General features: G+C 41.4%; 1 protein-coding gene across 8 annotated transcripts in view; it reads right to left on the bottom strand.

The window, feature by feature from the left end:
- ZBTB40 (zinc finger and BTB domain containing 40) overlaps window positions 1-16,540 on the bottom strand; it is a 73,736-nt gene that overhangs the window by 28,641 nt on the left and 28,555 nt on the right. For all 8 annotated transcript variants that reach the window (XM_034646096.1, XM_034646072.1, XM_034646077.1 and 5 more), the window contains 2 exons: window positions 5,569-6,340; window positions 4,575-4,708 (listed from right to left, as the gene is read on the bottom strand). In XM_034646096.1, coding sequence (XP_034501987.1) covers window positions 4,575-4,708; window positions 5,569-6,265 — 831 coding nt within the window. In that variant the 5' untranslated portion in view covers window positions 6,266-6,340. The remainder of the gene's footprint in view (window positions 1-4,574; window positions 4,709-5,568; window positions 6,341-16,540) is intronic.

The following is a 16,540-nucleotide window of genomic DNA, read 5'->3' as shown; positions in this document are numbered from 1 at the left end:
TAAAACCAACAGCCTTCTATCTATGGTTGCTTATCTTAGACTTCATAATTAACAGAGAGAAGATATGGAAAAACAACAACTTACTTCCATTTCTCATAGACCTGTAAAATGAAGCCCACACTGTCAGTGAGCACAGTCCACAAAACACAGGCCTGTACTTCTTGACAAATCTCCAAAGTAGTGACATGGTTGAAAACAGCAGAGTCACATAGGAGAGGAGACTTGTTTGCCTTTGAAACAAAGTTGAAAGAGAAAAAAAAAAAGCTACTAGGCCTTAAGCTTTGGGAGTCTTTCTAGAACTTTAGGTGGAAAGTGGATCAAACAGCAAGAAATCAATAGTAGAAGTTATCTCCTTATTCTAGTCAAAGATTCGCTTTGCTATATACGCAATTAATTAAAGCAGGGACATGGCTAGGAATAAAGAAAGAAGACAATTAAAAAGTTCCTGCATAAAAGCTAAAAAAAAATTACGAGCTTGCCTTTAAACACAGGTTTTGCTCAGCTCAGCCAGAAAGCCTGTTAGGTCAGTATCTGCTTTTTCTAATGGGCAGGGATATTACACCGAGATAAAGACTGGCAGAAGCCACTTTCCCATCCCAGCACCCAAGAGATTTCTCCTTAATCAGTTTTGGCTTTGGTTCCACACAACCCAAGCGGCCCAGCCTCATCCTGTGTTGTTGCAATCACTGCTCAGGGAATGGCTTTGCCACCTTTCATCATTTATCTCAGGAAATAAAATAAGCAGGACACTAGTTCACGGTGTCCTCCTGCAGCTCGGTCCAGGCCAGGTACACACCTTGTGTCTGTGTTTCAGAAAAGGAACAGGCTGGTCCATCTCAACCAGAACCCTCACAGGCCTTCAAAAGCCTCCAGATTTCACATCGAAGCACAGATTATTTTTAATGTTAAGCTGTCTTTTTGATGTTATGCCGATTAACCAAATAACAACAACAAAAAGCATTCAAAGCTCCTTGGGAGCTAAAACTGTTTCAACAGAAAAACAACAAACAAACCCCCAGCCTTTACAACTGGAGCTGAAATGCAGACTGATGTTTCAAGTGAACAGTTTGTAAATGCTTTCAATACCGAGGCCTTTTGGGGATTCCCATAGTTTGGTGACTCCAAAAAAATAATTACATATGTGGCAGGATATCTCTGCTGTCAAGACACTCTATAGGGATAGGGATCCAGTTTTATTTATATTTATTTTCCTAGCAACCAGCTCAATACTTGGCACACACCAGCTGCTCAGTAAATATTTGCTGAATCAAGGGGTAAGCAAAGAATAACGCTTGGGAAAAATGTGTACTCGGTGGCCCCTCAAAACACTGAGGTGTCAGCGTAGACACTGTGGCATCTGCCATCACACACTAAGAACTGTGCAAGCCATTAACTTCTCTAGCAGTGCTTCTCAGAAATGTGGTCTACAGATACCAAAACAGCAACCCAGGGAGCTCGCTAAAGATGTCCATCCCCAAGCTCTACCACAACCTAAGAATCAGGCTCTCCGGAAATGAGGTCTGGACGTGTTCATCTTAACAAGTGCACCGGATGATTTTTATATCCACGGAACCATTGTTCTAGAGACTGATGGCCTTGTCCCGGACACTATACCTACAGTTCAGGAAGGTACTTCCAAGTGGGTAATGGTCCCTATTTGAAAGCATGACTTGCAAATTAAGCTTAAAGTAACAGCAATCCATCTCATGTGTCAGAGCAAATGACCATGGCACTAGGATATTACCAGGCGTTAAGTAAAAAAGGGGTTTCAAGGTCAACTAAGTCTAAAAATACAGAGTTAACATATAAACAAACAATAGCAGTCACCACCAATTGAGCTCTTTCTCTGTGCCTGGCATTTTAGTGTGAGTTTTCCATCAATAATCTTTTATTAATTTCACAATGATCCTGTGCTGTAGGTGACAACATTCCCATTTTACAAATTAGGAAATTAAGGTTTACAGAGGTTGAGTTGTTTGAGGTCAGAACACCAGCAAATGGTAGAGCTGAATAACTAATTGTATATCCACACAATGGAACTCTGCTCAGGCATAAAAAGGGATAAATATGCAATAACATGGATAAACCTCAGAAGAATTATGTTGAACGCAAGAAGCTAGACCAAAAAGAAGAGAGACTATATGACTCCCTTTATACATAATACTCTAGAAAATGCAAATTCATCCAGACAGAGAGAGTGGGTCAGTGTCACCTGGAGATGGGTGGGTTCAAAAGGGCAGGTGGGAGGGATTACCAAGGGCATAAAGAAACTTAGGGGTGATGGATATGTTCAGTATCTTGCTTGTGGTGATGGCTTCAGGTTTTAAAACTTATCAAACTGTACACATTAAATACACACAGCTTGCTGTATGTCAGTCATACCTTAATAAACCTGTCTAAAAGAAAGTTAAAAAGAGAGAAGCAGAGGGCCTAAGCACAAAGCAGTACTTCACCAACTCCACATTTTGTTTAATGGAACCTTATGCTCGTCACGTATTTTTTTCTCTTTTTCTTTCTGCAGCTGAAAGGTTTATTATGGAATATAACAGAATCAGTTTTAAATACAGCCACCAAGTGATTTGTAGAGCTCTAACTCTGGCCTCTAAAACCGAGGAAGAAATAACATAAGCCTATAATGATCCCCAGCAGTGAATTAGTGTTCTTTCTAAGTACTCCTAATGTTATTGTCACCAAAAGATCAGGACAAGAACTGGGAGGAAAAAAATGTTGGATGAGACCATGTACAGCAAAAATTTCTTGAGCACTTGTTACTTGCCAGACACTTATTTAGGTACCTGTGTTAGAAAAAAGTGCTTAACACACAGTTCAAGTAAGTACCCAGGCAACCCCAGTGATGTGAGTACTGCTGGTCTAAGGAGCGCTGCTGCTCCTCGGTCACCAAATTAAGTGGAGAGGAAGTGCTAAGAGGGAAAACAAAGATGTGTGTCTCTAAGCTATCACGGAGACAAACTTGTGACAACAATGATAGGTTGAACAGTTAAGAGAACATCTACATGCAAAAATATAAAACCATAATGTCCTTCAGCAAGATCGGTACAAAGAATACCAAGGTTTTACAACTTGTCGCCTCCCTAACAGAGTCGTTGGGGTTAACCCAGTGTTATAAAAAGCTGCTCGCTCAAGAAAGTAATTTACAGTCAACTGTCAATTAACCATGGTTAAAAGAAATACCTGACCTTGAATTGTTGTGATATATATATATATTTTTTAAAGTAACTTGCTACGAATCTGGGAAATACTTATATAGCAGAAGACATTTACTGCTCGGATGAAGGTAACTAACAGACACACAATGGCCTGCAGTGACATGGGAGGCCTCGCCCACACTCCCCCACTGCTCAGATGAGCAAGCCTGCGGGGACGGTGCCCACTGGCTCTGCCAACTGCTCTGCACGGGAGCCACTCCCGGGGGAAAGGCGAAGCAAGAGGAGTTCTAAAGTGGCTGTGGAGTCAATCCCGTATATTCAAGGGACGAGAAGTCAGGTAGTGAGGAAGCCCACCGGTGGGGATGCGTCTTGTCGAGATATTGAAAGAAAAGAAAAGGTCAGTTAAGAAATAAGAGCATGATAACCACTGGGCAGTTTTCTGTCGGGCCGTTCCTCAAAACTCATACATACAGGACATACGTGTATCATGTTCCCCTACTGGCAGTAAAACCCAGGGTGCAAGGGAACAGCTCCAAAGTCAGAATGCTGGGCCTTGAATTCTTGCTCAGTCCCACGAGCTCTGCAGCCTTGGCCAGGTTAATATACACCTGAGACTGTTTTTCTCATCTGTAAAATGGGGCTAAAAAACAGTACAACAGTATCCACCCTGGTGATTTCTGTGAGAATTAAATGTGATAACATGTGTGCCAAGCATAGCATGGTAGGTATTCAATAAATGTTCACCATTAGTGGTTTTATGTCGGAAAATGGTCACTGTATTCCTAAACACTGGATGTGCTTTACTATGTAAGGTTTACATGAAGTCCTTTTCGTACCATGTTTTGAGTATTTCTTATTGTTCTGGTTTGGTATTTATCATTTAGTCTTGATTTGTGGTTATCCATGACTACCTTCTGCCTCATTTTATCCTTGATTAATCAGGAGGAAATGGTATGACCATTTAAGTATCCTGGATCAAAACTGGTTGTAAGCCCGGTGATCAGAATGTAACTTAGTTTTGAAAACATCTTGCCTAGTACTTTTGCAAGAACTGCCCTTTAGAGAATGTCAAAAAAAATTAGTTTGAGGGACGCCTGGGTGGCTTAGTTGGTTAAGTGTTCACTTTAAGTTCAGGTCATGATCTCAGGGGCCTAGTATCGCGTCCCCACATCGGGCTCTTGGTCAGCGGGGAGCCTGCTTCTCCCTCTGCCTGCTGCTCCCCCTGCTTGTGCTCTCTTTCTCTCTCTCTGACAAATACATAAATGAAATCTTTAAAAAACAACTGAAGTCTGAAAAAACTGAGACCCTGGGGTATTTTGCATTTTCATAGTTCCGTCCCGTACAGGGCGCTGACCTGGTATCCGGAGAACATGTCGTCAGCAAACAAATGGAGCTCAGGGTACCCACCTCCTCCTGAACACCTGTAATTTCTGAACATTCTTCTAGTCTTTTTAACACATCCTGGGTGACCAAGAGCGCGTCAGAGAAGACACTTTCATTCTCTAGAAGAAAACTCAGCCGATGGTGTTTCTTCTCATACTCTGAGTACAAAACACACACACAAAAAAAAATACCAGTGATTCATTCCTTGGGATGATTTTTAGAAGTTTAACTGACAGCCTTGAGGTCATATGCTACATTTATAACTGATGCTGAGCACGCCAGTTGTGGGTGAGAGACAACAGTGTCCCCACGAGCCTCCCCCCCGTCGTGCCATCCTCATCCTGGTCAGAGTAACGGGTAAGCATCAAAACTGGGACGTCAGGGGCGCCTGGGTGACTCAGTCAGTTAAGCACCCGACTCTTGATTTCGGCTCAGGTCGTGTTCTCAGGGTGATGAGACCAAGCCCTGAGGCAGGCTCCGCACTGGGCATGGAGCCTGCTTGGGATTCTCTCTCTCTCTCTCTCCCCCTTTCCCTCTGCCCCTCCCTGCTTGCTCTCTTTTCCTTTTTCTCTCTCTAAACAAAAACAAAAACACCCCTGGTACATTGTTATTTCTGTATTGCTTTTCCGCTCTGTAGGTCATACTCAGACTTCCACCACTCAAAAACACAGACACTTTAAACAAAGAAGAATGCCCCCCTTGGGGTGCTTGGCTGGCTCAGTTGGAGAGCATGCAACTCTTGATCTCAGGGTTATGGGTTTGAGCTCCATGTTGGGTATAGAGATGACTTAAAAAAAAAAATCTTAAAAAAAAAAAAAAAAGAAGAAGAAAAAAAAGAAGAATGCCCCAGTAGGACTTTTGCTTTGGATTCTGTGTTGGATTGGATTGGACTTTGGTTTCCTATCTAGCAGTGGTTTTTGGTAAATTTATCATTGAAACAAAAAAATTCATAAAGATCACTGGATATAGTAGTGACAATGAAGGACAGATGACAGAAGAACTATTACATAACGATCACCTGGCTCTGTGCTTGCCTCCTTTGCCTCACTGAAGGCTGGTACAGCAGGGGAGGGGGAACAAACTTCAGATGGACGAGGAATCTCTGCCGGGGTGTCTGTGCTCCCCTGCATCTCCTGGGCAGTGGAAGGCCCCACACCCATCTCTCGTGTAACCGTATGGACTGCGTCCTCAGTCTCGGCTTTCACAGGGCCGCCTGGAGGGGCAGAAGCCTCCAGGGAAGGACGAGACTCTCCAGCGCCCTCAGAGGCAAGGATTTCTACTTCAGGCTTCTCCGGGTCCTTCCTGAATGCCTCTGAGGAGGGTACCGAGACATCTCTCACCACCTGACCCTGAACAGAGCAGTTCACAAGGCTGGTCAGAAGATTTTTACAACTCACGGCCACATCGAACATCTGGAGGCTGTCGGCCAGAGAGATGATTTTGGAGAAGTTGTGCTTGCCCACAGGTAGTCTGCCAGTGTACATCATTTCCAGCAAGAGGGCAAATTCCTCGGGGCTCACCACGGACGCATCGATGGAGATGGTGTCTGTGTTGTCCAGCAGGGTTTTGAACAGGAGGCTGGCCGCAGCCAGGACGAGCTTGTGGGCCCGGAAGTAAATGGTACCGACGGAAATGGTGCAGTCACAGAACTGCTGCTCCTTGCACAAAGTGTAGAGCTGCCGCAGCAGCTGCCGGCTGTAGTCGGGGAGCTCCATCGCCTCCGCTCCACCCTGATGACGTCTCGCCCCCTCTCCTTCCAGAACCCACCCTGGCGGGATCCGTGCTGTCTCCTAGAGAAACCCAAAAGTGCCACATTAATACATCACAAGCACACGGGAAAGACCATGAATGAAACGAACAGGCAAGGTGCTCACGCACTGGCCCAATGTTGCTCAACAGGGGGCGCTGCGCCAGGTCCGCTACATTACAAACGCTCATGAGGGCCTTCAGGGGCCTAAGGCTCTGAAAGGGATTATGCTTCGTGCTGCACCTGGACAGTCTCACTGGAGCCTCACGATGACTCAGTGGAAAAGATACCGCCCCTTCCCCATTTTACAGATGAGACTGAAGCTTACAGCTACTGAGACAACCAGCCTGAGGCGAAGCAGCCGTTAAATGGCATGAATGTATCACCCCCTCAGAGCTGTAGCTAATACACCGCACGACGCATTCCTACTTCCAGTGTATTCTCAGCCTACGGAAGAGGCAACTATATACACAGAGGTACAGCACAATGTCCTCCTCTCGTTTGACTTATCTGCAACACGGCACACAGGACATCACTCCCTCCGTTCAAACGCATGTTTCGCTTGCTCCTGCTCTCTCTGGTTCTCCCGTGACCTCCCTAGCCACACCTTGCCAGCATCCTTTGCTGGGTTCCCTGCGTCACGTTGGCCTCTACAGTTTGGAATGCTCCAGGACTCAGTCATCTCCCCTCTTGTCTTCTGTCTCATCTGATTCCACACCTTTGAAATATCAACGAATGCTGACAGCTTACAGGCTGACAACTCAAGCTCGGTCCTCTCCTCTGGAGTCCAGATGCACACCTCCAGCTACACACTCAGCATCTCCGATCAGAGCCCTGATGGGTGGCTTAAACTTTTATCCAAAACTCTCCTGCCATCTTCCTACTCCACAGCAATTTTGTCTTTCTAATTGTTCAGACCAAAACCCGGGAGTCATCCCTGACTCGTGTTTTCCTTATACTCTTTATCCAATTCTTCATAAATTCTGTTGGCTCTACCTTCAAAATATATCCAAAATCCAATCACTTACTGCTGCCTGCACTGGCTCTGGTCTGGTCAGTCTAAGCCCCCATCACCCTGTATCTGGCCTACTGCAGCAATCTCCTCTAACTGGTCTCCACACCCCTGCCCCTTTCTAGCACCACCCCTATACCACCCTACCTCAATCCGGTAGTTCGAGGGATCTTTTTAGCATGTAGCCAGAGCTTGTCCCTTCTTTGCACAGAAGTCTTCTTGGCTTCTGGTCTCAGAGTAAATGCGAAAAGCCAAAGTTCTTCTAATGGCCTACACTCCCCTCATAACCTGGCTGGCATTAACTCTCTATGTCATCTTCTCCCGCTCTCCCCTCACCCATTCTGCCCTAAGCACACTGCCTTCCTTACCGATCACGGAACACTCTGTCCATGTTCATCTACAGGCGTCTCCACGTGTGTGCATGGCTAACTCTCCCTTCCAGCAGGTCTCTGCTCTAAGGCCACATCATTACTGAGGGCTTCCCTGACAATGTCCTTTAAATAGCAGCCTCTTCTCCAACCTCAGAACATTCCATCCCTCCTACTCTATTTATCATCACACCATTATCACCTACTGATATATATTTTTACTTATTATCATGTATCTCCCTTCACTGGAATGTAAGCTCCATTAGGGAAGGAACTTGTAAAAATCATCTGCTATATCCCAGTGCTTAAAATTCTGCTTCGCACAGATGTTGTTGATTAGTTGGTGGAATGAATAAATGAACGGAAGAAGCTGTAATGGCAGAGATTTGCGCCCAGAAACCCAGCTTAGGGAAAAGGGGTGTGGAACAGTTAGAGTGAGGTCTGAAGGAGGAGATGACTGCCTGAATAAATGAGTAGGCGCCGATGAAGTGAAGGGAGTGAGACACCAGGCACTCTGAGTAGGAGCTGGCATGAGACGCACAGAGAAGAAAACATCCCCATTGGTGCAGAGGAAGGGGTGCAGGTGGGACTGTAAGGAATTCAGGGATACTGGAACATAAGCAGGGGACAGGGAGTATCAGAAGCTATATCTGGCAGGCAGGGGTTGTGGCCACCAACAGATACACGGGCCATGCTTAGGAGCTTGGATTTATCCGAAAGGCAACGAGAAGCCACTGAAGGGTTTGGAAGGCTTTAAGCAGGGAAGTCACATGGTCAGAGATGCATCTTAAATGGATCACCTAAGTGACATCTGCACAGAATTGAGGGGGATAATACTTGAGACAGGCTCTATTATTGCAGGAGTTCACGGATAAATCAATGAGGACTTTGACCCAGAAAAGTGGTGAGAGAAAGAGACAGCCAAAAATATTTAGAAAATGTAACGGTCATGATTTAAAGTCTGACCGGATGTGACGGAAGAGAAAGACAGCTCCCTGGTCCTGGGCTGGTAAGTGGGAGAGGATGCTGAGATGATCCAGATAACACAAGAAAACAGTATTGGGAAGAAGACATGTAGTTCAGTTTTAGGTTTGAGAATCTTATGATGATAGCCAAATTCTATAATCTCACTTGTATAAAGAAAAGAAAATACACTGACAAAAAGGCAGAAAGCCAAATTCAAAATAACGCCGGTTGCTTTTGTTGGCAAGATTGTGGGTGATCCCCTTTTCCTTCCTCCACTACTTCTTCATTTTTCCACATTTATAAGCTGACAGATAAAAATAAAAATAGGGGCGCCTGGGCAGCTCAGTCAGTTGAGCGTCCAACTCTTGATATCGGCTTGGGTCATGATCTCAGGGTCATGGGCTTGAGCCCCGCATCTAGCTCCATGCTCAGCACTGAATCTGCTTGTCCCTCTCCCTCTGCTCCTTCCCCTGCTCATGCTCAGGTACTCTCTCTCTCTCAAATAAATAAATAAATATTTTTTAAAAAATAAAAATATTTCCAAGATCTGGTTTCTGGTCTGGCACGTAAGGAGCTTAGGAAGTCACCTGATATGGTAAAAAGCTAAACAAATGGAAAGATCGACAACTCTTCTTAGATCTGTCAGAGAATTGAGGTCACAGGGCAAAACTGCTCTCCTCCAAACTGGAGAAAAAGACAGGCAGATACAGAGAATCATAACTTCTCAGAGCAGAAACATCCATGGGAAGTGGTACCAGAAAAGGAAACTATGGGGCGCCTGGGTGGCACAGCGGTTAAGCGTCTGCCTTTGGCTCAGGGCGTGATCCCGGCGTTATGGGATCGAGCCCCATGTCAGGCTCCTCCGCTATGAGCCTGCTTCTTCCTCTCCCACTCCCCCTGCTGTGTTCCCTCTCTCGCTGGCTGTCTCTATCTCTGTCAAATAAATAAATAAAATCTTTAAAAAAAAAATGTATAAAAAAAAAAAAAAAAGAAAGAAAAGGAAACTAAACTGAAATTGACAAATTGCTGGAGGCTCAGGGTGGACAAGTGTGAGTTAAAAACTCCAGACGGACTAAGTCATAATTTTGTGAGTTTTACCTCTAGGAGCTCTCAGGGGTGAGTACAGGAGAAAAATTCCCTCCTGCTTCTGGAAGGGGGAGGGGAGAACTAACCATTTTGAAATACGCTGGAGCACTCTGTTCTTAACAAGGCCTAACTTCAGGAGAAACTATTTTACCAGATTCCAACCTAACTGGAGAAAGGGAAACACCCTTCAGCCCACTTCTAGCCATCCTAAGTGGTGGGGGTGGGAGAGGATTAACTGAAAAACACTGGTGAAGCTCACAGTCCTGGGGCACAGGCTCACCAAGAGACTGAGTCCTCATCATCAGTCTGCAAAACACTTCCTCCCCCATACCTTATCATCCCATCACTATACACTTATTTACCACAATTCCTTTTACCCAGTACTTTATGTCTACCTTTCAAGAAAAAATTACGAGACATACTAAAAGGCAAAAAACAGTCTGAAGACTATGGGCTCTGAGAAACAAACTGAGGGCCTCAGAGGGGAGGGGGGTGGGGGAATGGGATAGACTGGTGATGGGTGGTAAGGAGGGCACGTATTGCATGGTGCACTGGGTGTTATACGCAACAAATGAATCATCGAACTTTACATCAGAAACCAGGGATGTACTACTGTATGGTGACTAATATAATACAATAAAAAAACATTAAAATATTTAAAAAAATAGTCTGAAGAGACTGAACAAATATCAGAACTAGTCAGATATGTCAGGAATTTTTAAAAACTGTGATTAATATGCTAATGGCATTAATGGAAAAAAGAAGAAACATGCAAGAACACATGAACAATGGAAAAGATGGAAATTTAAAAAAATGAAAAAGAAATACTGTAAGTCAAAAGCATAACAGAAATTAAGAATGCCTTTGATGTGCTCATTAGTAGACTGGAAAAAGTTGAGGACAGCATCTCTGAGTTTGAGGATATAATCAGAACAGAATATCCAAGAACTGTGGGACAACTACAAAAGGTAAAACATCCGTGCAAATGGGGATATCTGATGGAGACGAAAGAGAAAGGAACAGAAGCAATATTTGAAGCAATAATGACTGAGCGTTTCCCCAAATCAATGTCAGACACCAAACCGCAGGTCTAGGATGCTCAGAGAACACCAAGCACAATAAATGCCAAAACATTACACTTAGGGGGCCCTGGGTGGTGCAGTTGTTAAGCATCTGCCTTCAGCCCAGGGTGTGATCCCGGTGTTCTGGGATCGAGCCCCGCATCAGGCTCCTCCGCTGGGAGCCTGCTTCTTCCGCTCCCACTCCCCCTGCTTGTGTTCCCTCTCTCACTGGCTGTCTCTCTGTCAAATAAATAAATAAAATCTTTAAAAAAAAATTACACTTAGGCATATCATATTCAAACTACAAAAAAGGAAAGCTTAAAAAAAATCTCGGAAAAAGAGGGAAAAACCCACTTTTCCAGAGAAGCAAAGATAAGAATCACATCTGATTTCTCCTCAGAAACCATGCAAGTAGCAAGAGAGTAGAACAAAATAGTGTTGAGAAGAAGAAGAAGAAGAAGAAAAAAAAAGCCCAACCAACTTAAAATTCTGTACCTTGCAAAATTATCTTTCAAAAGTGAAAGGGAAGACTTTCTCAGACATGCAAAACTGAGAGACTTCGCTGCCATTACACCTGCCTTGCAAGAAACACTAAAGAAGTCTTTCAGAGGGAAGGAAAATCATGAAGTACAGAACTTTGAATCTACATTAAAAAACCAAAAGCACTGGAGAATGAATAGGTAAAGGTAAAATAAAAATTTATTCTTAATTCTTAATTGATGTAACATGTAACTGTTCAAAATGACAGCAACAATTTATTTGATTATGTTTGCTTATGTTTAGATATACTTATGTATATATAAGTGAAATGAATGACAGCAATGGTACAAGGAATGGGAGGAAGAATTAGGATTATTTTATTAGTATAAGGTATTTGTACTACCTGTGAAGTGGTACAGTGTCATTTGAAAGTGGACTTGGATTCGTTACAAATGTATACTGCAAACTACAGGGCAACCACTAAAAAAAGTCTGAGAAGAAATATAACTGCTATGTTAAGAAAGAAGTGAAAAAGGAATCATGTCAAGTGCTCAACTAAAACTACAAAAGAATGAAAAAATATGGAGACAAAAACAGGAATAAAGAACAAGGGCAACATATAAACAACATTAACAAATATGGCTGATATAAACCCAACATCACCAATAATCACTGTAAACATCAATGATCTAAATACACCTATTAAAAGGCAGATGTCAGAATAGATTAAAAAACAAAAACAAAAAAACAGGACCCAATTCTATGTTGTCTACAAGAAACCCACTTCAAATATAAAGACACATACAGATTTACAGTAAAAGCAGGGGTGCCTGGGTGGCGCAGTCAGTTGAGCACCCAACTCATGGTTTCAGCTCAGGTTATAGTCTCAGGGTCATGTAATAGAGCCCTACATCAGGCTCTGAGCTTAGCAGAGAGTCTGCTTGGGACTCTCTCTCCCACTGCCCCTCCCCCCACCTCTAAAATAAATGAATAAATCTTCAAAAAAATAAAAATAAAGCAAATGAATAAAAGACATATCATGATAATACTAATCAAAAGAAAACAGGGGTAGCTATATTAATTTCAGGTAGAACAGACTTCAAAATAAGCAAAGTTATCAGGGATAAAGAGGGGCATTACATAATGAAAAAGGGGTCAATACTTCAAGAAAACATAATGTCTTATGTGCATATGCCTAACAACAGAGTATCAAAACAAGTAAGGCACACTGAAAGAGCTGCAAAGAGAATTAGATGAATCTACTATTATAGTTGGAGACTTTAAACATCCTTTATCAGAAATGGACAGATCTAACAGGCAGAACATCAATAAGAACACAGTGGAAGCCGACAGCACTGTTAGTCAACCGGATGTAATGGGCATCTTTAGACTGCTTCATCTAACAGCAGCAGGTCACACATTCTTCTCAAGATCACATGGAACATTACCAAGATAGACCAATTCTGGGCCAAAAAATACCTTTAACAAATTTTTAAAAAGTAGAAATCATACAATCTCTGCTCTCAGATAACAATGTAATTAAACTCAAAATCAATGACAGGGTACCTGGATGGCTCAGTCAGTTAAGTGTCTGCCTTCAGCTCAGGTCATGATCTCAGGGTCCCAACATTGAGCCCCGCGTCAGGTACCCCACTCAACAAGGAATCTGCTTATGCCTCTCCCTCTGCCCCTACCCCTGCTCGTGCTCTCTCTCTCTCTCAAGTACATAAAATCTTAAAAAAAAAAAAATCAATGATAAAAAGATAGCTGGAAAATCCCAAATATGTGGAGATTAAACACACAGTTTTCTAAATAACACAGAGGTCAAGGAAGAAATCTCAAGAAGAATTTAAAAATATTCAAAACTAGGGGATGCCTGGCTGGCTCAGTCCGTAGAGCAGGAGACTCTTGATTTCGGGGTTGTGAGTTTGAGCCCCATGTTGATGTAGAAATTTAAAAATAAATGTTCTAAACGAAATGAAAATGTAAATACAACTTATCAAAATTTGTGGGATGCAGCAAAAGCAGTACTTACAGGGACATCTATAGCATATATTAGATAATGCATATATTAGAAAAGAAGAAAGATCTAAAACCAATAATCTAAGCTTCCATCATGGGATATTAGAACAAGAAGAACAAAGTAACTTCAATTAAACAGTAGAAAAAAATGATTAGGCAAAGAAATAAATGAAATTGAAAAGAGTAAATGAATAAAGAAAAATCAATGAAACCAAAAGCTGGTTCTTTGAAAAAAATCAATAAAATCAATATGCCTCTAGCCAGGCTAACTATGAAAAAAAAAAAAAAAGACAAAGAGAGAGAGGACACAAACTATTCATAACAGAAATGAAAAATGGGACATTACTATAGATTTCACACACAATAAAAGAATAATAAAGAAATATTATGGGCAACTTTATGCCCACAAAATTTGATAACTATGATGAAATGGATAAATTCTCTGAAAGACACAATCTGCCAAAAATCACACAAGAACAGACAATCTGAAAAGACCTAAATCTATCAAAGATATTGAATCAACAATTAATAACTTTCCAATACTGGAGGCACCCGGCCCAGGTGGGTTCACTGATGAATTCTACCAAACATTTAAGGAAGAAATTACATCAAGTATCTACTATCTCTTCCAGAAGACGGAAGCAGAGAGAATACTTGTAACTCATTCTTTGAAGCCAACATTACACTATCACCAAAACCAAACAGAGACATTATAAGAAAAAAAACCAAAAAAACTACAGACCAACATTTCCCATAAACCAAGATATAGATATCCTCAACAAAATATTAGCAAATCAAATCCAACAATGTATACAAAGAATGATATACCATGACCAAGTGGGATTTACCCCAGGTATCCAAGGCTGGTTCAACATTTGAAAATCAATAAATGTAATCCACCACATCAACAGGCTAAAGAAAAATCACATTATTTTATCAATAAATGCAGAAAAAACACTTGACAAAATCCAAAAGGCATTTATGATTAAAAAAAAAAACTCTCAGCATACTAGGAATAGAGAGAAACTTCTTCAATTTGATAAAGAACATCTACAAAAAACCCAACAGTTAATGTTATAGTTAACAGAAACTTGAAGCTTTCTTGCTAAAATCAGGAATAAGGTAAGGATGTCTCCTCTCACCATTGCTTTGCAACATTATATTTGAAGTTCTAGCTAATTAATGAAACAAGAAAAGGAAATAAAAGGTATATAGATTGGGAAGAAAGGAATAAGACAGTCTTTGTTCACAGATGATATGATTGTCTATGTAGAAAATCCAAAAGAATCAACAACAAAAAAACCCTAATAAGCAATTACAGAAAGAATGCAGGATACAAGGTAAATATACAAACACTAACCACTTTCCTATATATCAGTAATGAACTGGAACTTGAAGTTAAAACATTACCATTTAAGGGGTGTCTGGGTGGCACAGTTTAGCATCCAACTCTTGGTTTCAGCTCCAGTCATGAGCTCAGGGTCATGAGATTGAGCCCCACATTGGGCTCTATGCTGAGTGTGGAATCTGCATAAGATTTTCTCTCCCTCTCCCTGTATCCCTCCCCATTGCACACTTACACTTGCGTGCATGCTCTCTAATAAAAAATCTTTTAAAAATTAGCAATTAGTAACTAAAAATGAAATATAGAAAATACTTGTGGATAAGTCTAACAAAATAGGTACAAGAGTTATATGAGGGGCGCCTGGGTGGCACAGCGGTTAAGCGTCTGCCTTCAGCTCAGGGCGTGATCCCAGCGTTACGGGATCGAGCCCCACATCAGGCTCCTCTGCTATGAGCCTGCTTCTTCCTCTCCCACTCCCCCTGCTTGTGTTTCCTCTCTCACTGGCTGTCTCTATCTCTGTTGAATAAATAAATAAAAATCTTTAAAAAAAAAAAAAAGAGTTATATGAGGAAAACTACAAAACTCTGACGAGAGATATCAAAGAAAAACTAAGTAAATGGTGAGATCTTCCATGTTCATGGATAAGAAGACTCAGTACTGTCAAAATTTCAACTTTTCCCAACTTGATCTATAGATTCAACACAATCCTAATCAAAATCTCAGCAAGATATTTTGTGGATATTGACAAACTGTTTCTAAAGTATATATGGAGAGGCATATTAGCCAACTCAGTATTGAAGGAGAATAACAAAGTTGGAGGACGGACACTATTCAACTTCAAGATTTACTACAAAGCTATAGTAACCAAGACAACATGGCATTGGTGAAAGAACAGATAAATTAGCTCACAAAAATAGTCAACTGACCTTTGACAAAGAAGCAAAGATAATACAATGCAGCAAAGATAGTACCTCAACAAATGGTGCTGGAACAACTGGACATCCACATGTAAAAAAACGAATCTAGACACACAGCTCAAAACCTTCACAAATTAACTCAAAATGGATCAGAGACCTAAATGTGAAACATAAAATTATAAAACTCCTAGAAAATGGCACAGGAGAAAACTGTAATGAACTTGAGTACAGCGATGACTTCTCAGACACAACACCAAGGGCACTATCCCTAAACGAAATCACCGATAAGCTAGATTTCATTAAAATTTAAAAAAACTTTTGTTCTGTGAAAGGTAATACCAACAAAATGAGAAAACAAGCCACAGACTGGGATAAAATATTTGGAAAAGACGTATCTATTAAAGGGCTACTATCCAAAATATACAAAGAACTCTTAAAACTCAACAGTAAGAAAACAAACAACCTGATTCAAAAATGTACCAAACCTTAACAGACATCTCACCAAAAAAGAGATACAGATAGCAAGTATAAAAGGGATGAAAAATGTTCAACATATGTCATAAGAGAATTGCAAATTAAAGCAACCTATTACAATGGCCAAATCCACAACACTGACAATACCAAATGCAGTGAAGATTTATAGTAACAGGAACTCCTATTTATTGCTAATGAGAATGCAAAATGGTACAGCTGCTTTGGAAGACAGATTAGCAGTTTCTTACAAAACTAAACATATCCTTACCATATGTTCCAACAATTGTGCTCTTGATATTTACCCAAATGAACCATCTACACAAAAACACGCACACAGATATTTATAGTAGCTCTAGTAGTAATTGCCAACACTTGGAAGCAATCAAAATGTCTTTCGGTAGGTAAATGGATAAACTGTGGTACATCCAGATAACAGAATATTATTCTACGCTAAAAAGAAATGAGCTAACAAGCCAAAGAATGACATGGAGGAAACGTAAATGCATATTGCT

This window comes from Ailuropoda melanoleuca, chromosome 2 (genome assembly GCF_002007445.2).
Source record: "Ailuropoda melanoleuca isolate Jingjing chromosome 2, ASM200744v2, whole genome shotgun sequence".
NCBI classification, from domain to species: domain Eukaryota; kingdom Metazoa; phylum Chordata; class Mammalia; order Carnivora; family Ursidae; genus Ailuropoda; species Ailuropoda melanoleuca.
Note: the sequence above shows the minus strand (reverse complement) of the source record. Positions and strands in the feature narration are given on the sequence as shown.